Genomic DNA, 22,446 nt, shown 5'->3' with positions numbered 1-22,446 from the left:
CAGGGCCGAAGAGATAAAAACAGGAGCTGCGTCTGATAGGGCCTTAAAGGTGGTGCATGCCAGTTTGAAAATGCAGCGTTTGGATACCGGGAGCCAGTGTAGACTGCGAAGAAGGGGAGTGACATGCTGATGCTTGGGCTGGTGGAAAATCAGGCGAGCAGCCTGGTTCTGCACCAGCTGCAGTCGTTGAAGATGGCATGCAGGAATGCCAGCATAGAGAATGTTCGCATAATCAAGTCTAGAGGTGATTAGCGCAATGACAACTTGGGTCAAGGCTTCTTTATTGAAATACCTGCTGATCTTACGGATCCGCCTGAGATGGAAGAAACAGGCAGATGTGACCGCGTTGATGTGGGGTCGCATTGATAGGTCTTCAGAGATGATCACCCCCAGGCTTTTGACTGATCTCACGGGAGAGGGAGCCAGCCCCAAGGAAGTAGGCCAAAACGTGGCATTCCATGGATGATTGGGGCCTCCTACCAAAACGAGCTCGGTTTTTGTAGGGTTCAGCTTTAAATGGCTGTGATGCATCCACTCCGCGATGGTCAGCATGATACTCTGGAAATTGGTACGGGAGGAAGGGAGGGAGTCTATGGGGAAAATTAACTGAAGATCGTCCGCGTAATTGTATATTGTGACCGGAGAGTTGCGGAGGGAGGCTAAAAGAGGTTGGAGGTACAAATTAAAAAGGAGAGGAGAAAGTGCAGAGCCCTGTGGAACACCGCAGGGAAGGGAAGTGTAAGAGGCGGAGAAGGTGGAAAGATGAACAGACTGCGAACGTTGATGGAGAAAAGATCTAAGCCAGTCAAGGGCCACTCCCTGGATGCCGGCGTTGTGGACACGGTCGATCAGAAGAGCATGATCGACTGTGTCGAAAGCCGCCGAAAGATCTAATAGGACGAGGGCTTGAGAAGTGTTTTTGTCCGCCCCTTTCCTAAGGGTGTCCATGACAGCCACTATGACCGCCTCGTGGAGTGGAGGGGTCTAAATCCAGCTTGTTGGGGGTCTAGGAAGGACGATTTCTCTATAAAAGAGCTCAAGCAGCGAGTAACAAAGGTCTCCAAAATCTTTCCCAGGTAAGGTAGGAGAGAAATGGGCCTATAGTTGCAGAGTATTGAAGGATCTGCGTTAGGTTTCTTCAATATAGGGAGAACTGCAGCTTGCTTGAATGAAGATGGAACCTTCCCGATGGCAAGGGAGTTATTAAGTAGTGCCAGAGGGGGACCTGGGCAAGCAAGGAAGGCTTCTTTTAAGACCTGCGGGGGGCAGCAATCATTGGGGGAGCCCGAACTGACTTTATTAAGTAGAGTAATGAACTCATCTAGAGATATAGATGGAAACTCTGTCAGAATACTGGTATTTATGGGGGGAAGAGGAGGAGAATTGGGGGATGCCGGGGAAGGAATATTATTTTTTATAGTGATGATTTTATCTGTAAAGTAGGAGTTGAGTGAATCGCAGAGGATCTGGGTAGGCTGCGGTTGAAGGGTGACTCTGTCTGGCAAGGAGAGTTCATTAACAACTGAAAATATGTCTTTAGTTTTGTTATTGGAGTTCAAGATTTTTTGCGAGAAATATGCCGTCTTGGCTGTCGAGATTGATTGTTTGTAGGATTTCAAATTCTCGATGTAGGCAAGTTTAAGCAGAGGTTCATAATGGCGACGCCAGCGGCGTTCAGATTGCCGCAGCGCAAGTTTTCCCGCTTTGAGTTGGTCCGTGAACCAACGCTGTGCGTCATGGGGGCGCTTAGTTTTAATTTTTTTAAGAGGGGCAGCTGCATCGCTAGCCTGCCGCAGCCATTCATCAAGATTGTCAGCCTGATTCTCTACTGAGAACGACGACATAGGTGCAGTGGAGACCAGTGAGTCATAGAAGTCAGGCAAATTGGCCCTTTTCCAATTACGAGCCATGATATTTGTGGGACGGGGGGGAGGACACAAAGTGTGCAGATATACGTGAAAGGAAATGAAATAATGATCGGACCAGGAGCAAGGGAAAACTGAAGGAGGTGAGATATCGAGGTTTGATGTCCAAACTTGGTCAAGAATATGACCTTTCTGATGGGTGGGGGAGTGAATGTGTTGGACAAGATTCATGCCTTTGAGAAGGTCAGTGAATTCTGCCGATGAGTGACTTTCATGGACATCAGCTGGCCAATAGTTGAAATCTCCAATTACCACGATATTGGCGTGGTTAATTGCTAAAGGTCTCATCTGGGTTCTTAGCAGGGCGGACCCATACCTCTAATTCTCAGTAGGAGGAGATCACATCAACAGCTACCAGCTCTCAGCATGCTCAGCATCAAGTGTGTTTTCTCATCCCTTGTAACTGTATCTTAAACCCACGTAGAGCCAACTGTTGGCACAAACATTATTTGTGTTATGACTAACGTGGTGCGAGGATCAGGCCTGCAGCAACCTTGTGTTAGGTTATTCTGTATTATGAGAGTGTGCAGTTCTCAGTGTGCAGACAGTTGGGACAGTTGTACCAAGCACGACTGATACCAGTGCAATAACATATTATTCTCAAATAAATCACATCTTTCGTCTAGGTTAAAAGCTGCAATAACAAGTAGGTGTCGTGTGCAAACCGAAGCAGAAAGAAAATATGGCGTTTAAACATTTAATAAGCACATGCTAACTTAACACAATATATAGAAACGTAGTAACCATATGACACCCCCCCCAATGATCCGAGGACGGTTAAAAGAGAAAAATATAAGCCAATACTCTATGAGAGGCAAGACATGAAAGCAGAGTTCAATGATATTGAGCCAAGCTAAATGTATGTAAATGTATGTAAAATTTAAAAACACAAAAATATATGTATGAATGCCTAAAGTGGCCACACAATATTTAAAAAGTCGAACTTGAGGCCCAATCTCAATTAATAGGCCTAGAACATATAAAAAATCGAATGTTCGTATTGAAAAAGGCACCATTCAGAATTACTAAAAAGTCACGTGCCATAATGATGGAAGTATTCAGAGTCATTCCTCGTTGAATGAATAAGCAAAATAGGTAGCTACAGCTTCCAACATGAAATCACTGCCATCATCCGAAAACAGTTCAGCCATCCAATTAAGCAATGGGAAAGAACATACGTGCTCCTCCAACACTGATTCCTCTAGCAACATCAGAGGACAACTCAGTGGGTTCTCGAGAACGCTCTGTGCCAGAAAGTCATGCGCCGCTGCGAATATGTCCCACTGACCCATTAGTCCATGCATCGCTGCCACAGCCATAACCCTTTCGCCAGAACAGACCAACTCGTGAGCCACTACGGGGTACATCAGCTGATCAAAGTTGACGTCAGGAGAAGTCGGTAGACAGAGACACAAATCAATGGCCCAGTCGAAATCACAGCTCAGGCAATGAAACACAGGCTGGACACAAGTGAAATAGGAAAATCTGAAGGATAATCCAAAGGCCGTGCTTAATGTCGCAAGCGGCAAGGATCCATAGTAATCAAGCATCCGGTTGCGAAACTGCATCAGTAGGGGCTGTGCGTTTCCTTGCGCAGGATGGGCATCCATGTTTTATAAAATAAAATATCACCAGAACGCCTGCAGCCAAAGCCAGCAAAACAGGAAATCCGCCAAACAGGCTAGCAAATATAGAATGAAAGAACGCAGGGATAATACCAAATACTTTTTCAAATGTAGTCACGAGACCACTGCTAACCATTTTAAAAAAATGAGCCAGGCTCGTTGTGGAGGAGGCATTGAAGATTTGATGAACCAGCTCGCAAAAATGAAACGGCAAATCAGTACTTAAAAGTGCTTGTACTTCTGTGCGTGTGTTTGCTATGTGAAGGACATAAGTTTCGCGGGCAGAGCTCAGGGCCACCTGTTTTTGAGACAAAAGGGCTCTTATACGGCCTAAACCATTGAACTCAGCTCTCAAGGTTGGTATCCTCGGCCAAATTAAAACTTCTGAATTCCCATGCGTGGGTGGATACAACACATTCTTGCAGCAAACCACCCTTTCTGACACGGTAACCACATATGCGATACCAGCCTCTAACCCACAACAAAACTCGTTATTCAAAAGTAAATAACTACCGTTGGACAACAACGTGAACGTGGGAACTATTGCAGGAACTGGTGTCCCTTTCAAAACACAGGCCAAATTAGGTTTGTCCTGATTACAAGAACCATGTAACTGGATGTGTCTGCATATTAGTGAGCGGTCAGGCGACTGTGTGCATTCTTCACCATTCAAATTCACTTCATTTCCCTCCTTAAGGCATCTATAAGTGTATGGTAAAGACCATGTCTCATGGAGGAAAGCGCTGCCTAATGGTTCATATCGCCCTATGGCTATATATTTCATACAATTTATAAATTTATACAAAGCAAAAGGTAAAGTTATAACACCATGGATAAGCCATGTCGCCGCAGTTACCTCAGCCACAGAAAATGGTAGGGATTCTAATTTTTCAATATGTAACATAGAAAATGTTGCATCTCTCATTGATAGCATTTGTTGTTTTTCAGTCAGATTAAATGGGGCAAATAATGAAGACACGTTCAGAAAAGTCCATGGCACTCGACCAGACTTAAGAGTCTGTAGTGTCCACGCGAATTGCATCACAGAACGCAATTGATTTTGACCATGATATAACACGGACACTTCATCATGTACAATGTCAACAACAGAAGACACAATATTATTTAACGTGTAAATTCGGGAAGAAAGCGTGTTAATGCTGTTATCAACAACTGCAAGCACTTTCTCTAAATTAGCTTGATCAATAGCTCTCAGGCGTTTAGCAGCCTCAACCTGGGTAACTTTTCAAATTTCATTGTAAATCGCATACAGCCATCGTTTAGATCTACCTTTAGCTGGGCCTTTTATAAAATCGTTCAAATCCACATTATCATTTAATAGAGACAGATGTAGTTTAACTGCAGCCAAAGTGGAATGTTGTAACCAATTCTGACACAGCTTTCCCACAGAATAAGTTATGTTATGTTATGTTATGTTATAGGTTGTTTTGTAGCGCGCTCTGCTACTGGGGAGTATCCTGGCGCGTTGCGGAGGTGACCAAACATAACACAGAGAGACAGCCTAGACCTAACAAACAAACAGATGGGTCTTGAGATCCTTCTTAAACTTGGATAGACACTGGGCGGTACGCAAATGAAGAGGGAGAGCATTCCAAGCCTTCGCAGTTACCACAGAAATAGATTGGCCGCCCAGCCTAGCCCGCTTATAGCGGGGAAGAGTCAGTTTGGCCAGCGAGGCTGACCTGAGACAGCGAGAGGGAGTGTAGAAAGAGAAGCGCTTCCTCAGGTAGCCGGGGCCAAGCTCGTGGACAGCTCTAAATGACAGCACGAGAGATTTGAACATAATTCTCTGAGCTACAGGAAGCCAGTGAAGTGCGCGCATGTGTGACCGAACACTCTGCGTCGTGACAGTATAGTCTTCTTCAAAACGGGGATCGAGTCTGACTTTTGTGAACCCCTTAGCCAAACCCAGAAAACGGCGTTGGCAAGAATCAGCACTTCTATGCCACACCAGCCAACCCTTGGAATCCAAACTGGAAATGTTAAAGGATGAATTGTGTAAAAGAGTTTGCAACTCATGAATGGACAAATCAGTAGAATTACCCCAACCTGTATATTCCTCTAAATCTGGGATAGTCGGTGTATTTAATTTTTTAGAAGTAGCCAATCCAAAGCATGTTGTTTGGAAAATGGACGAATTTAAAAACAACATCTGATTCGGGATGAGACATGCACGGTGCAAAGCCTCAGTGCCTTGTACCTGCCAATCTTTGGTACCCCAAACCGATTTAAGGTCAATTGTTCCTTTCCAAAACTCGTAGCCATCCACAGCCAACCTGTCTAGAAAGGACTTCGAATACAGCAATTTTGTATCGGTAAGTTTAACTTTGGACATGGACTTTTGTGTCATTTTAAAATAAAATGACTCGGGATTAGATTGATTAAAGTCTGTAAAATAGGTGTATTTTTTCAGAAACGTATTGGAACTGCCCCCAAATGGAGTAGGGCAATGTTCCCATTGTGTATAATTTACAGCAACCCTCCTGGAATTTGTTTTATGTAAAAAATGATTACCATAGTGTTGAAAACAAAACAAATCACCATAATTAATAGAATCTGTGTACAGATCCTCAGCATCGAAGGCAGCATAATACTTTAAATCAGAGAATAATGCTTCAACGGCCTGAATATCCCAATCATCAGAACGTATATCTTGTTTAATTACATCTCCCATGTTTACTCTAAGCACATTTGGAACATTAATCACTTCAGTAGGCCCATGTATCTGAAACCTAACCGCATCCCACACAATCCCATCAAGAACAGGCCAAGCAGTAATGTTAACTGTATTTAAGTTTCGTTTCAGTCTGTGCGCAGAATGTGAAGAGGAAAGAGGGGCCAATGTTCCATTAAGGTACCGAATTCCTGTTCTTTCTTTAACGTAGTGACCATCAATCAGGCGGAAAAAATAAAACACAAAACCAATTGACATAAAAAGATAGAATGAAAATAGGATCAACCAAATGTATGTCCAAGGCGGAATTAAAAAATGTTTTTTAAACAACGTGGCATATCTTGCAATGTTTGTGGGTTTCTTTGAAGTTTCCGAAACAGAGTCAAAAGAGAATCTGGACTGGCCTGCCAAACGGGTCTGTAAATCAGGCATCGATAAATCAGTAGGATAAGTGTAGTTTAGCTCATCAATGTTAGTATCAGGAATAGTATTTAATAAAGGACTGGATATGGCAGGCATCTCGAGGGACACCTCCTGTTCTGTACCAGATGTAATAGCCAGCACAGAGTGCCTCACCATGGAAGGACAGGATACAGCCGGTGTCATGCTATGAAGAATCGGCCACCCTGTGTGTCTTGACATTGTCAATAGAAATAAATCTGTTTTCCTTACGACCTGGAAGTGGTGGTAAAATGACTGTTCTTGTGCCCTTCACTCCAAGAACTCGAACCGGTGCTCGATATGAGGGACCAAACTCTTTCTTGTTATCGATCTTCTCTCGAACCAGTTCTCCAACTTGGGGTAGCCAGCCAATTACCGGGATCTGCAGCGCATCATCCGACGTGGAGGGCAAATGTTCCTTCGCAAGACTGTCTCTGGTCTTTTGTAGATTCTGTAAAACATTGCAATGTTCATCTACGTCAAAGGCCGTGGCCTGGGTCTTGCTGTCTAGCCCATCGAGGTCAGGTACATACATCTTGATACCAAAGAGCATTTCGTATGGGGTCCGCCCACCCAGAGACCTTCTAGGGAGATTATTAAGCGCACGCTGCACGCCTATGAGGTGGGCTAACCAGTTTCTGCCAGTGCCTATAACTCGAGCTGTCAAAGATTGCTTTAAGTCGCGGTTCATTCGTTCAACTACACTATTACCCTCGGGTCTGTAGGGACTCAAAAATTTGACTTGGACCCCCATCGAAACCATAGCATCCTTATACGCCTTAGAGGCAAATGCCGGACCCTGATCCGAATGGAAGGTACCACAGGCAAAAATTCCCACGAAGACTCGCAAATCCTTAATGACAGTACGTGAATCAGCGCTCCGATGCGGCCATACCCACACAAAGCGTGTGCATGAATCAACTGCTACTAAGATGTACTTATACGCAGTATCAGAAGAAAATGGACCGCAGTGATCCAAATAAACACATCCAAGCGGTTTATTGAGATGTACAACTGTGTCTGAGGCGGACGCGCAGCAGTTGAAGGCTTACTCTGCTGGCAAATGTCACATTGAAGAACATATTCACGCGTCTGTACAGTCCCCGCCACCAGAACCTCTGTTGTAGCTGAGTTACAGTGGCCGAGACGCCCGCATGCGCAGACGCCACACCTTCATGAGCCGCTGTAATCAAAGCAGCCCTGCGATCCGAGTTGGGAACTAAACGTTCGCCAACTTCAGGGATTTTCACATAAGGAACCTTATCGGGACTTAAGTGGTAGGTGTATTTAGAAGGGAACCCCGCAGGATATTTACTTCCCTTCTCCGTTGCAGCAATAGCTGCCAAGATGTCATCGTCTATTTTGCTTTTGGACCGCGTGACTGCTGCAACTAAGTATTTTGATACCGCTGACTTCGCTACTTCATCAGCAAGCGAGTTGCCAACAGCGTGGACCCCCACGCGCTGATGACCGAGAGTATGAATCACATAAACAAGTGGCAGTTTCTCTTTAAGCTCCGCCACTCGTACCCAGATCGTCTTGTGTTTTATTGTGCTACCTTTGGAGTCACGAAATCCATTCTGAATCCAAAAGAACAAGTTTTCATTGTAAGACTGGACACAGTAGTAAGAGTCACTTACGATCAAAGTCGTCACACCAGGATCTGCGTACTCTAATGCAAGCATCAGAGCACGAAGCTCTGCTAATTGTGCGGTGCAGTCCCCAAGCGTCTGCGTGTGCACGACACTGGACTTGAACTCATCGTTCACCATGGCACCGACCACAATGGCGCAAGCGGAAACGTAGGCATGTTTAGAGCCATGCGCAACCTGCGCCGAACCATCAGTGTAAATGATGCAATGGAAATCCTCCAACGGGCGCATTGCTAATGGAGCAGGATGAACAAATTCATACTGTAAATACTCCTGTGACCGTAAAGTGGCGTCAAAAATAAACGTGACATCCTGGGACGTCAAGGATGCAGCCCATTGAATCCACCGAGGGTGCAAAGCTTTGGAATTAGGTACACTGGCTTTCGTAACCGCCTCTAAGGCAGGACACGGGGTAACAACCAACATGCGCTTTCCTTGTGACAGGGCACGTTCCTTAAGAATCGCCATTTGCACAGCCGTCAAAACTTTCTCCACAGTGGAAAAACGCAGTTCAGCTGAAGTGTACAAGTGTGACTTGTAAGCAATAGGTACTGTATCTCCTTCATTAAAAGTCAGGTACGTGAAACCCACCGCCCCAGGGATAATTCTTATCACCAGGTTGGTCTGGTTATCACGAGTCTGTAAGTATTCAGAAGCGAGCAAATCAGCCTGCAAAGACTGCAGAATGGCCGAATGCTCAGGCAGCCAGCATGATTTGGAAAAAGATGGTTGTATCAAAGCATACAAAGGCTTGATACGCTGGGCATATTCCGGAATGTATGTCCTCCCGAAATTCAGAAAGCCCAGAAGAGATTGTAACTTTTTCAGTGTTGTCGGAGAGCACAATTGTGCGCATTTCTCCAGGAAATGGGGTGCTAAACCCTTCCCTTCATTGTTAAGCTCGTAACCTAGGAACAACACTGTGTACTCTGCAATGTGCGACTTTGCAAAGTTAAACTTGTAACCCATGTCAGCAAAGTTACAAATTATGCTATTTACTCGACACAGATGCTCCCAAAGATCGTCGTCTGTGAGATAAATGTCATCCACATACGAACAAGCAACTGGGTTGAAGCTCTCCAAAAGAGAGACAATGCGTGCGGAAAAAACTCCAGGACTGTTCTTGTAGCCCATTGGGAGTCGTTTAAACATTTTTTGCACACCGGCGCATGTAAAACTGGTCCATTGCAAACTTAGACCGTCTAATCTATGGGCATAAAAACCATTGGAAATGTCAAGCGTGGTTTTGAACCGTGTACGCTCAAGACTATTCACTAACGCAGAGCCATGCGTATTCTGTACTGCACAGTTACGGCAATGCGAGTTCAAATGCCTATAATCCAAAACCAAACGATATGAGCCGTCCGGCTTGTTCACAGTAAAAAGGGGGTTATTCATCGGTGACACACACGTTTCAATTACACCTTGATATTCCAATTGTTCAAGGATAGCTGCGACTGAAGCTTTCGCTTCACGCCGTATGGGATATTGAGGTTGAGGCTGTGGCTGTGACCGTAAAGGAATCTCGTGGCTTGGTGACAATTTATCCCAGCCACACTGATTGCGGTACACAGCCGGCGCAAGCGCCAGAGCCCACTCTTCTGCAAAATGCAGCGCCTCCACCCTCGGCACAGTGTGCGCGAAGCTGGGTAGGATTACCTCCTCCCCTCGCGAAGCTGCAAGAACAAAAGGTGGGGGCCAGTCAGCCTCCGAAAGCAAAATGTCATACGTAGACGAGAGATTTTCCCAAAATACCCCTTTTACAGTTCGCTGCATGTCACCTTCAATTAACAGGACAATTTCAAAAAGACGTTCAGGGGGAGCAACATGCGTATCAGCAGTTTCAATCACAACATAAGAATCAGTCGCTGTCACCTTCAACAGTGGACGGAGGGCCTCTCTCACTATGGTAATCTCTGCTGCGCTGTCCAGCAAGGTCAGAGCCCACGTCAGATTCCGAAGCCGCGTTCTCACTATCTGGGGCATAACGATGCGCGGTCAGGGCAGCGACTTTCTTCGTGGCAAACTGTGGTCTCTTGGGCGTAGAGCCTTCCTGCTGATCTCCACTGGCACGCGGGCGGGGCTGACCACGTCCTTGCTGGCCACCCCAGGCCCTGCCGCCCCCTCCACCACCGGTTGACGGAGCCGATGAGTCCTGAAAGGAACGAGGAGAGCGTTGGTCAGAAACCGGAAACCTCTCAGGCGATTTAATCATTGCTCGGTCGCGCAAATCATAAACACGATCCGACTGCGCAGGCAACGGAGACGCAGGAGCAGAAACCTGTGTTTGTTGTTGTTGTTGCTTACCCTGATTCTGCTTTTTAGGCCAATTTTGCTTTTTGGACTTTTGTTGACCACTAGTTTCCGATGTCTGACCCTGGGGCTGTTTCTTCTCCTTCTCAGGAAAAGATTTAACCCCCTTCGCATTGCGGCCAACCATTCTGTAAGCAGTCACAATAATCTTTGCCAACTGTCGGGGTCGGTCGGCCTCTTGAACCAACGCCAATGCGTTTGCCACCTGAAAGTTCACTGCATCCCCTTGACATTCGCAAGGATCAGATCGCAAACCACTTCAAATGAGCCACACAGGCGCATGCCCAATTCAACAGCCGCCTCTGGTCCGTGTTCGTCTTGAACACGTTTAAGGACCCCACCTAGATTGGTCACAGACGGGGAGCCATAGCACCTCGAATAGACCGCCGCAAAAGTTTTTCCCCAGGTCTCACAGTCAGCAAGGTCAGGAGCCAGATCTTTCGGCAAACTTAGTGTAAGAATCCGGTGTTTATCACCCGGACTTGTATTGGGAAACACAGCTTCCAGCTGGCCGAACTTCTCAGCAAGCCAGACGGAAAATCGTCCTTTTCCTGGGGCTTTTTACCCATCACGGAATTAAACATGACCGGATTGATTTTCAGACCAGCATGTTCTGCTCGAAGCTGCGCGCCTCTAGGGGCCGCGTCCTGAACATTACGGCTAGTGTAATGAACAAGCGCTTTAATCACTTCCACCGCTACTTCATGAAGCCGCCGCAATTCTCCCACGTTACAAGTGGCACGTCGGGGGTGAGGAGTAAATCCAGCCAAAGCGGGCCAAGGAGTGCCCGGAATGGACAATGGACCTAACCTCGGAGCGGTTAAAGCATGCGGTAGGGCGCCACCAAACCAAACTCCATGCTGCCAAGCGTCAATAGGAACTTCCAGTGCTCTGTACGGAGCGTACGCAGCCGGTACATCTGAAGCAGTGTATGAGTGGAACACACCAGAATTAGCGTCCACCGGCGGAAATGTCACCCACGAATAAAACAATTCGTACGGGTAAGCATGTTCCGCACTCACCACCAGAACCACAGCCAAGCCCTCTAGAGGAACATCATACATCCGCAAATGGTCACGCACCGCAATGCGACTATGCTGCGGGATGTCCACGGCTTGAGCCATGTCAGCACAGGAACGAGAAAAAACAAATAATACTTTGTAGCACAACTGGGTAGTAATTCAAAGAAACCGTTTTAGATAGATTCAAGCTTGAAAAGGACCTATTTCAAAAATAGGTAGGTTTTTCCGACACTGCCGTTTTCCGGAAACGGGAATGTAGGCGTTAAGGTTTGAATGATATACTACTCGAGTGTCATGATATAAGGCCAATCAACGTATGGGCGCCATGTCGCAGGGTTTCCGTTCTCTCACAGAACTGTGCACAGAGATCTAGAACCTGGGTGAGTTAGGGTGACCCACAACTCACCTTTGTTTCAGAAATCCCCTCACCAAGCTAGCTACAGTGTCGCATCGGGAGTAAATACTTCCCAATGACTTAGACAATCCAGAACATGAACTTAGAATACCTCAGGTATCGTGGAGCACATGAACACTCTTTCGTTATATTATCATTCCAAACCGAAACTGGGAGGCAAAGAAAACACGTGCAAGTTTGAAATGTTTATTTTTCAATGCAGCATTCTCAAACCCAGTATCTTGTATAATATCAACATACATATTATAAAAATCAGAGTCAGCAGCATAGTCACTAATCCATAGTAAGCAAAAGGTGATAACATGTTATGATGCAAAAATCTATAGAATTCTGTATCACCTATATTTCGCGCACCCTAATTAGCATATTATATTATATCTAAGAAGGTCTCATCTGGGTTCTTAGCAGGGCGGACCCATACCTCTAATTCTCAGTAGGAGGAGATCACATCAACAGCTACCAGCTCTCAGCATGCTCAGCATCAAGTGTGTTTTCTCATTCCCTGTAACTGTATCTTAAACCCACGTAGAGCCAACTGTTGGCACAAACATTATTTGTGTTATGACTAACGTGGTGCGAGGATCAGGCCTGCAGCAACCTTGTGTTAGGTTATTCAGTATTATGAGAGTGTGCAGTTCTCAGTGTGCAGACAGTTGTACCAAGCACGACTGATACCAGTGCAATAACATATTATTCTCAAATAAATCACATCTTTCGTCTAGGTTAAAAGCTGCAATAACAAGTAGGTGTCGTGTGCAAACCGAAGCAGAAAGAAAATATGGCGTTTAAACATTTAATAAGCACATGCTAACTTAACACAATATATAGAAACGTAGTAACCATATGACAAGGGTGCCCCTTCTAATGTTATATGTTAATCATTGTCCTCCATCCTAGTCAGGCACTGGAATCTGTTATTTAGAGGAATAGAAAATCGTATTGGTCGTGCTGCTGATGTATATAGGCATCCAGTCATCATTGGGATGGAAGGACATACGATCTGGGGCTAAATTATTTGTCAACAGATGTTTGTAAAAAAACCCCAGTGGTAGTAATGTTGTATTACATTTCCAACTTGATGGTGGTGGGGCATTAAGTAAAGTTTCACGAGCCCAATTTGGGGACTTAAAATTAATTATCACACAGTCCCCCGTCAAATATTTTTGGAGAGCTGCCTATCCATCCCACTCTCTGTGTGAGTATTATCTGTTCTGCGCATGATGTGGGATAACCACAATTTTTTGTTAACCCATACAAAGTTTTGTTTTTTAGATAATCGTGGTTTTCTACTTGCCCCTCCTTCAACTTGGGTACATTACACAGAACTGTAACATAAGCGCCACATGCTGGTGGTAGGTGTATAACTGGTGGTATATAATTGCCCTTGTTGGTTTCTGTAGTACATAGACCCTTCGACTGTTCAGTGTTAGACCCCCCTGGTTTCACATTATCTGTCAATAAGGTTACACTATTATCCTTTGGTGGTTGATCTTGCATTTCCGTTGTCACTACTTTACTATAGCTATGGGTGTTATCCCTGATGTTAGATCGATTATTTACTACGACAGTACCCCCTGAATGAATAGTATCTGACTTGCCCCTTACCTTCTTAGTTTTGTCTTGATCAGATTTGGTCACCCCCCCACTTGAGGTAGATGCAAGGGGCAGTGTACATATCTCGCTGCAAGGTATTTTAGTCAGATTGGTAATTTTTGTAATTTGGTCCTCAATCGAACCTACCCTAATTTCGATATTAGAAATCTTCAAACTAATAGGCCCCAATAGAGTAGAAAATAGGGTCTCCATTCTTCCCCGGAAGCCCGTTTCCCCCACCTCACTGTGGGGAGGAGGCAAGCCCGGCCACGGGAGGGAAGCTGAAGAGTCAGGGGGAAACACCGCAGCCACACACAGCGTTCTTGAAGGCAACAAGGGACTCGGCCCCAGGCGGGGCTTTATGCGCCTCCTGGCGTGTGCTGATGTTGCGTCCTGCCCCAAGGGATCCTGGGGATCGTAGTCTGCAGCCGGACCGGTGGAGCCAAGCCCGGCCAGTCGGAGGTCAAAAACCGGCAAAACAGGGGGGCGGAGGCAAGCCCGGCCACGGGAGGGAACCGCAGCCACACACACCGTTCTCGAAGGCAAAATCAATACACAGAATTCTCAACATTTTTACAAATATTCCGGCTATGTTATTAACTGGTGCAAGTCAGTAATCTATATAATCCATGGTCAAACCCAAAACTCCAGCATAGTTGTTACATTAAGGTGGCAAAGGAGAGCTTCCGCTACCGTGGTATTTTTATAACCCCAGACCCAACTCTCTTCCACACAATCTTGGGCCCCTCTGAACAGATTGCAAAATGACATAGAACATTGGAAGTCACTGCCCCTTTCATTGCTCAGCCGTGTGGCCCTTTTCAAAATGTTAGCTCTCCCCCTCTTTTTATATATCCTCCAGAACTGTCCCTTTAAAGTCCTACTTCCAAAACAGACAGTGAAATCAGGACATTGCTATGGGATGGGAAGACACCCCGTATTGCCATGCATAAATTAACAAGAACCTGGTACAATAGGGAATTGCATTCCCCGATATGCGCCTCTACTATTGGCCATCACAGCTAGTGGTTATCAATCACTGGGTGTAGGATGTATGATGTTACAACGCATACTTTTTCAACGCATACCTTTACAACGCATTTTTTACAGCGCAACATCCATTACAACGCATTCCATTTCAAAGCATGCCATTTCAACGAATTTTTAAAAACTACCTTTACAACGCATTCCATTACAACGCATACTACCTTTACAATGCATACCATTACAGCGCATAACATTAAATTGCATGTAAGGTAAGTATTGGATAGTGTAGGGGTAAAAATTACTATTCTAACTCTAGGGGGGTGCAACAGTAGGGTAAGTGTTGGATAGTGTAGGGGTAAAAATTACTATTCTAACTTCAGGGGGTGCAACAGTAGGGTAAGTGTTGGATAGTGTAAGGGTACTACGCATTGTAATGGTATGCGTTGTAATGGTATGCATTGTAATGACTGCGTTGTAATGACATGCGTTGTAGTGGTATGCGTTGTAGTGTCATGCGTTGTAATGGTTGCGTTGTAATGGCATGCGTTGTAATGGATGTTGCGTTATAAAAGTTTCGTTGTAATGGTAGTGCGTTGTAAAAGTTGCGTTGTAAAGGTTGTTTCCCCTGGGTGTATCATCCCCAGACAGAACCTACTTATTAACTGGACAGATGCCAGATGGGGAGGGAAGGACACAACTGGCCTCTATATTCACTACCAAAGAAAAGCCGTTATTTTGGCCCCACTGCCCTAACCATCGACTTCTGGCACCTGGCCAATACAAAAACATGGCTGGCAGGGTATACTGATTCTAGCCACGCCATTATGGTTTACCCAGAGACTCGGGATGCTGGACAACCAAGAGGGATTTGGCAGATGAGACACCATTGGTATCTCTACTATAGGTGACCTATGGAAAAAGGGGAAAATTAAAAAATGTTCTGAACTTCAGAAAGAATATGATTTGGACCAGAAGGAGATGTTCTGACACCTACAAATCCATCATGCCCTGAATGCTGTAATTCCTATATCACGGGAGATACTGAAGACATCCCCCTTGGAAGTTTGAGTTTTATCAGAACCCCTAGGGAAAAAGTCATATCATTGACATATAGGAAGCTGATTAATAACTTACCTGATCCACTCCAACGTCTCCGAGAAAAATGGCAGGCTGATCTAGGGCCACTTGAGGACGAGGAATTGCAAACTACAATAATGTCTCCAATCAAAGCATCCATCCCACTAAACTTCCGCCTTATTCAACTCAAGATTTTACACAGAACTTATCTACCCAGTACCACCCTAAACAAAATTGGGTCGTAGAGAAGACCCACTTTGCCTCCGACGCTGTACGGAAAAGGTCACATTCTATCATATGCTGAGGGAATGCCCTGGCATAGCGCCACTCTGGGGGAAAGCTACACAACACCTACACATGGCTATCGTCAAAGACGAAAATTGTGACTCCTCTCAATACGGGACGCAATAGATCTCACCACAACAGAACAACAATGGGCCACTCTGGGTTACACATTGGTCAAACATTGCATAGCAATGCGACGGGGAGCTGCGAAGGGGCCGACATCGAGGGAGTGGGCCAAGCAAATGGACAAATGTATGATCCCAGAGAAAGCAGTGTTAAAAAGTAGAGGGTATCCCAAAAAATGGGATACAAAATAGGGAAAATGGAACACTTATCGAGGAGAGCTACGTGTTTCCTCAACTGCTCAAATGGCGATGAACAAATGCTAGGATACTGGACACACTTGATTACACTTGCCTCAGAGGGGACTCCTGGGGTGGAACAGACCTGGTATTTTGAGTAATAATATGTTATCTGTATGGACACCAACATGACCTGTACTGTTGTATTCTAAAATGAATAAAAACATAATTAAAAAAAAATAAAGAAGATTAGCAAAATGCTCAGTGAAATGCAGCAGCAAATATCACACAAATATTTTAAGTTTTAAGCATGAGACAGACTAACTGGAGTCTGCTCTCTAGAGTTGGGGCAAGCCAGACATTGCTTATCTACAGAATGGAGCCTTTTTTAAATAACAAAATACAACAGTTATAAATGAAGTATATACCTAAGAATAGAATCAGAATGTGCCCTAGTAATCACAGGGGGGTCGTTGATAATTTTATAAACGGTTGTGCTTCGATGTATTTGTATTAAGAAATGTACTTTTATTGGTGTATTTAAATTTTTTGACAAAATGTTTATTTTAATGTAATGAATTGTGTTGTGACTCTTTAATGGCATTCATGCCGAAATAAAGAAATTTAAGAGAGAAATAACAAAATACAGAGCAAAAATCATATTGTCTGCAGATGGTATCAAATTATTACACAGGCGTAATACATCAGAATGCAGAATACAATGCAGCATCATCTAACACCTTTCTAACACCATCTACTAAATGAATAGAAATATAACCCCTTTTGACCTAATGTCATCTGACATGACAGTACAAATCTAGTTGCACCCAAAACAATGACAAACTCATTTATTGATATGACTTACTGTAGGAGATAGATAAAGATCAGTTACACTTCTACAGAACAAGCCTTCTGAAATCACCAGGGACAAAACCATAACAACGTATTTCATTTCTGCACATTCTGATGCATGCAGATGCAGAATGAGACAAAAACATGAAAATGCAAGATAGAGTCAAGCATTCTTTAGACCTTGTCTGACCTATATTAATTATATAAAATGAAGCTTTTTCATTTGCAGTGCAAAGCATTCATGGTATTGAGCCAGTATTATTTATCAACCTGAAATATCTTTATCACCATCCTAGAAGAATTACTTATTTAAATGTTGCTAAGCAGTACATAAAAATGCAGCATAAATAGAAGAACATCAAATAGAAAAGTAATTATTTTATTGTACTTGTATTTATATAGCACTTCCCATACCCATTGCGGGGTCAGAAATATTTTCTGGTTGGTCCTGTAACATATATGTCAGCTCAGGTAATAGATATTGGAAAAATTAAGGCAAAGCAGAAATAACACAACACGAATAACAACAAATAAACATTATCTGACTGGAGAAGTATGTAAGTAAGAATTCTGAAATACATGGATAAAATATTAGAGCAAACTAAATTGAACCTCTAATCTCTCGTTATGTGGGTGATATACTGAATTCTAAAGCTAGATCAAGAATATGTGAATTTCAGAGTTGAGGACTGTTTGTTGTAGCTGTTTTCTTTACCCTTGGCTTGACTTTCATATTTTTGTTGCAAGGGTCATTTTGATTCTACACCATCTAGAACAACAACACCAAACGGACAAGGGAGCAGTGGATCGAGTGCCGTTATCTCAAGCAACCCGAGCTACGGTTATAAAGATAAGCAGGGCAAGGAGGTATTTTACACCACCATCGGCCTCTATCAGGTACAGTGCAAGTTTTGAAAACTTTATATTTTTATTAGCATGAATACAGTGTGGACATTGGTAATATAGGCCTAGATGTAGGTAATAGCAAATTACCGAATGGTAAATACCGAATTTTACCGATTCGGTATTTACTATTCGGTAATTGCTATGTAGGTAAAAAATTAGGTAAAAATACCGAATCGGTAAGATTCGGTTATTACCGATTCGGTATTTGCCATTGATTCCTATGGGCCTTGAAGCCCATAGGATTCAATAGGTAATTGCCGAATCGGTAAAATTACCGATTTTACAAGGGGGACAGGGTGTCACTTTGACACCCTGTTGCACCCCTGTTACTGGCTTGTGTGCCATGTGACACACATACATGCCCTTAGAGCATGTCTGTGTGCCACATGGCACAGGTGTACATGCACAGATGTGCGTGTACACTGGAATTCGTTATTTACCATGTAATAGTATTACATGGTAAATAACGAATCTGTAATGGCCTGTGGCACTGTTTACAGTGCCACCTACATCTGTATTTAACGATTCGGTAAATTTACTGATTTGGTATTTTACAGAATCAGTAAATTTAACGAATCGGTAAATATACCGATTCTGTATATTTTAAGGCCCCTACATCTCCATTAGCAAATACCGGTCGGTAACGGCCGAAATCAGCCGTTACTGACCGGTATTTGCCAACCTACATCTGGCCCATAGTTTTGTATTTAATTTTTTGGTAAGTTATTCGAGGCTTTGTAATGAAGTAGGAGTGAGGCTTTTGTTAGGCTTTGAGGGTGATGAAGCAATAATGTTCCTGATTGTCCCAAGATGACATGCCCCTTAACAAAAGAGCTGTAACCTTCTTTCTGAAAAGACGTGAGTGTGAATTCTGAAGGGACATTGTTCTGGATTCTGGGTACATAGGGCCCGATGTAGGTAAATTCCATTTACCGATTTTGAAATACCGAATTTTACCAATTCGATATTTCAAAATCGGTAAATGGGATGTAGGTCCCAACATCTGGATTCGTTACCGAATCCTTAACAATTCTTTAATTACCGATTCGGTAAATACCGAATCGCTAATGCCCATTCATTCCTATGGGCTTTGAAGCCCATAGGAATGATTAGGCATTACCGATTCGGTATTTACCGAATCGGTAATTAAAGAATTCACAAGGGTGCAGGGGGTGTCACTTTGACACCCTCTAGCACCCCCAAAACGGGCATGTGTGCAATGTGGCACACAGACATGCCCTAAGGGCACGTCTGTCTGTCACATGGCACATGTGTACATGCACAGATGTGCATGTACACAGGAATCGGTATTTTACCATGGATTTGTATTCCATGGTAAAATGCCGATTCTGTAAGCCATGTGCCAATAGAAGTTTGGCTACCCACATAGCATTTTCGGTAATTTTACTGAATCGGTAAATATTACCGAATCGGTAATAAGTACCGATTCGGTAATAATAACGATTCGGTAAAATTACCGAATATGTGCACCTACATCTCCCTAGCCCTTTACCGATCGGAAACGGCCGAAAATCTGTATTTTCGGCCGATTCCGATCGGTAAAGGGCTACCTACATCTGGCCCATAGTGTGAGAAGAAGTACCATATAGTATTTCTTCTTCTTTCACCTCCTGATTTCCACCTGAAGAGTTTGTCGGTTCCTATTTTGCATTTCCCCTGTGAGATTGCTTGTTTATTCTGGTTGGCAGGGTGGTATACTGGTTGTTAATGCCTTCAAATAGATGTTGCATACCTCGATTATGATAAAGGACTGGATTGGTAGCCATTCAAGTGCATGAATGTGACAATTATTTTGTTGTACTTCTTCAGTACTTTCGGGCAGTGGCATGCAAAATTGTCCTTGAAGAACCAGAATGGAATCAGATGCAAGGAGACTAGTGCTTGATGGTTAACCTGAACACAGAGTATTCTTCTTGATATGGGATTTGAAAGAAAGGTTACTGTTGATGATAAAGCAAGTGATTTTGTAAGTGATGTGCACTGGGATGATACGTCTGTGAAGTTTCCTATTAAACATTCATCCTGGCTCATGTCTTGTGTGAAGCTGTTAGCAGCATGGATGGATTCAGTAGTTGTGAGCTTCAACTTAAGGTCTGTACTAGAGTTCCAGGTGTAGATGAGGATGAGTTTTGATTAAAGGAATCTTAAATATTGTACTATATCATAGGCGAACAAATTAATTTTAATTCTATTATGTTCAGGTAACAGTCTAAGAGTTTTAATGTACATTGTGAAGATCACAAGGCAGAGAATAGTACCGAAGGGTCTCATCTTGTCATTAATAGCTTCCAGGATGTGGAGGCGCCCACCTGAATGAGATCTGTTGGCCAGATAACTATAGAGAGAACAGTGTCATACAGTGAGGTTGAATGCGAATTTGCCTAGCCTTGGTGCTGGTAAGTTCCAATTCTATTAAGGACTCGGAGGCGAGGATTATGCCATTCTTTCATCGCTTTATTCTCTACAGCAGCAAGAAAAAATAACACAACTACTTTTCCCATGAACATTTGGGGAAAAAATAAAGTCAAACATGAGTCCTATTACAGTGTCCATGCACAGGTGTCTCCCATCATGCTCCACTGTACTTGTCTCCTCCTCTTTCTTCGCGCGAAGCCAGAACATCCGTCCACTCACGCATCCTGTTTAGAATTTTCTGCTCCTGCAAAAGAACACACCATCAGATCCATTCTATACCAATAGAACGTCAGCTGTAAAACAGGAAGAGCAGTACACCGCAGAGCCATAAGCGCACTTTCGAAAAGGAACATAAACGCTTTACTTACATTGCATACGGGGAGGGTACACTTCCATGAAGTCACTGGGGGGGATAATCCTCGCCTCCGAGTCCTTAATAGAATTGGAACTTACCAGCACCAAGGCTAGGCAAATTCGCATTCTATGTCAGGACCGGAGGCTTCGGATTATGCCAGTTCAAAGCTTATCGACCACCAATCTGGTCACATCAATAACTGGCTTGAAATAGAACCTCTTGAACGTGGAGTCCGAGGACCAATCGGCCGCTCTCATCAGATCCTCCAACCGAGCCCCAAGGGCAAAAGCTTTAGACGCCATGGCACCTCGCGTAGAGTGAGCCCCAAACTGTTTAGTATCAATCCCCGCCTCCTGCATGATCCAACGCACCCAACGGGCGATCGTCGGTGAAGTAACTGCTTTTTACGGTTTACGCAGGGCAATAAGCAGCTTCCGCTCACTCGGAGGGCGAGTATCTTCAGTCATATCCTCATAAGCACGGAGGCACTGCACTACGCACAGCTTAGGGGAGTCCTGAAAAGCCGGGTACGAAATGACCCTAGTATGCGTTTTGGTCCGTCTGCTGACGGTAAAAGAAACTCCTTCAGCAGAAAAAACCCTGGCCGTTATATCCAACGCTCGCACATCCGAGACACGCCTGCAGGACACCAGGCACAGCAACATGGCCAACTTAGCCGTCAACTCTTTACGCGATAAAAACCTGTTCGGTTGCCAGGAAAGGAACACATTCAACACTCTGTTCACATCCCACAGGGCGGAATACCGAGGCTCCGGCGGCAAGGCAAGCCGTATACCCCGTAAGAGCCTACAGACTAAGGGATGTTCGCCAACCGGGGACCCCTGAACCAGGTCGTGCCCCGCAGACACCGCCGACCGGAAAGTATTGATCGATCGATAGGCCAGGCCCTGATCAGACAGTTCCGCCAGGAAATTCAAGACACGCACTACAGGTGCCCCCACGGGATCCAAACCCCGTCGCACACACCAACGGCTCCACCGGAGCCAAGCCGATTGGTAGCGTTTGGTCGTGCTGTCGGCCCAAGCCTTGGAGAGCAAGTCCTCTGCCGTTCTCGAAAGGCCAGGCAACGTCCAGCGTCGCCGGAAAGCCTCCACGCCATCAGGCGCAACGAGCCCTCCAGGACTAACCTGTGAGGCGCTCCCTCCGGATTCAGTAGAATGTGGGGAGACTGGGGGAGTAGGATCGGAAAATCCCAAGAAAGTTCCAGAAGAACAGGAAACCAAACTTGCGACCTCCACCACGGAGTGATCATCACCACCTGCGCCGACTGGCGGCGCAATAACGCTGACGCCCGCGTTATCATTGAGAACGGTGGAAACGCATAGCCCTGTACTCCCGACCAGTCTTGGAGGAACGCATCCGTCGCCTCCGCCAGAGGGTCGGGGCGCCAGCTGAAATACCGCGGGAGCTGGTGGTTCAAGCGGGACGCGAAGAGGTCCACTGAAAACGGACCCCAACGGTCCGAGAGCTCTGCAAACAGGGTAGGGTCCAGCTTCCAAACGCTGGCGTCCAGGATATTCCTCGAGTGCCAATCGGCCACCTCG

The 22,446-nt window shown here is 44.8% G+C and overlaps 1 protein-coding gene across 1 annotated transcript in view; it reads left to right on the top strand.

Moving 5' to 3' along the window:
- LOC147712075 (guanylate cyclase 2G-like) overlaps positions 1 to 22,446 on the top strand; it is a 427,466-nt gene that overhangs the window by 194,222 nt on the left and 210,798 nt on the right. The window contains exon 8 of the mRNA XM_086919591.1: positions 17,958 to 18,081. Within this exon, the coding sequence (XP_086775717.1) occupies positions 17,958 to 18,081 (124 nt within the window). The remainder of the gene's footprint in view (positions 1 to 17,957; positions 18,082 to 22,446) is intronic.

This window comes from Lissotriton vulgaris, chromosome 5, assembly GCF_964263255.1.
Source record: "Lissotriton vulgaris chromosome 5, aLisVul1.2, whole genome shotgun sequence".
Classification (NCBI taxonomy): Eukaryota; Metazoa; Chordata; class Amphibia; order Caudata; family Salamandridae; genus Lissotriton; species Lissotriton vulgaris.
Note: the sequence above shows the minus strand (reverse complement) of the source record. Positions and strands in the feature narration are given on the sequence as shown.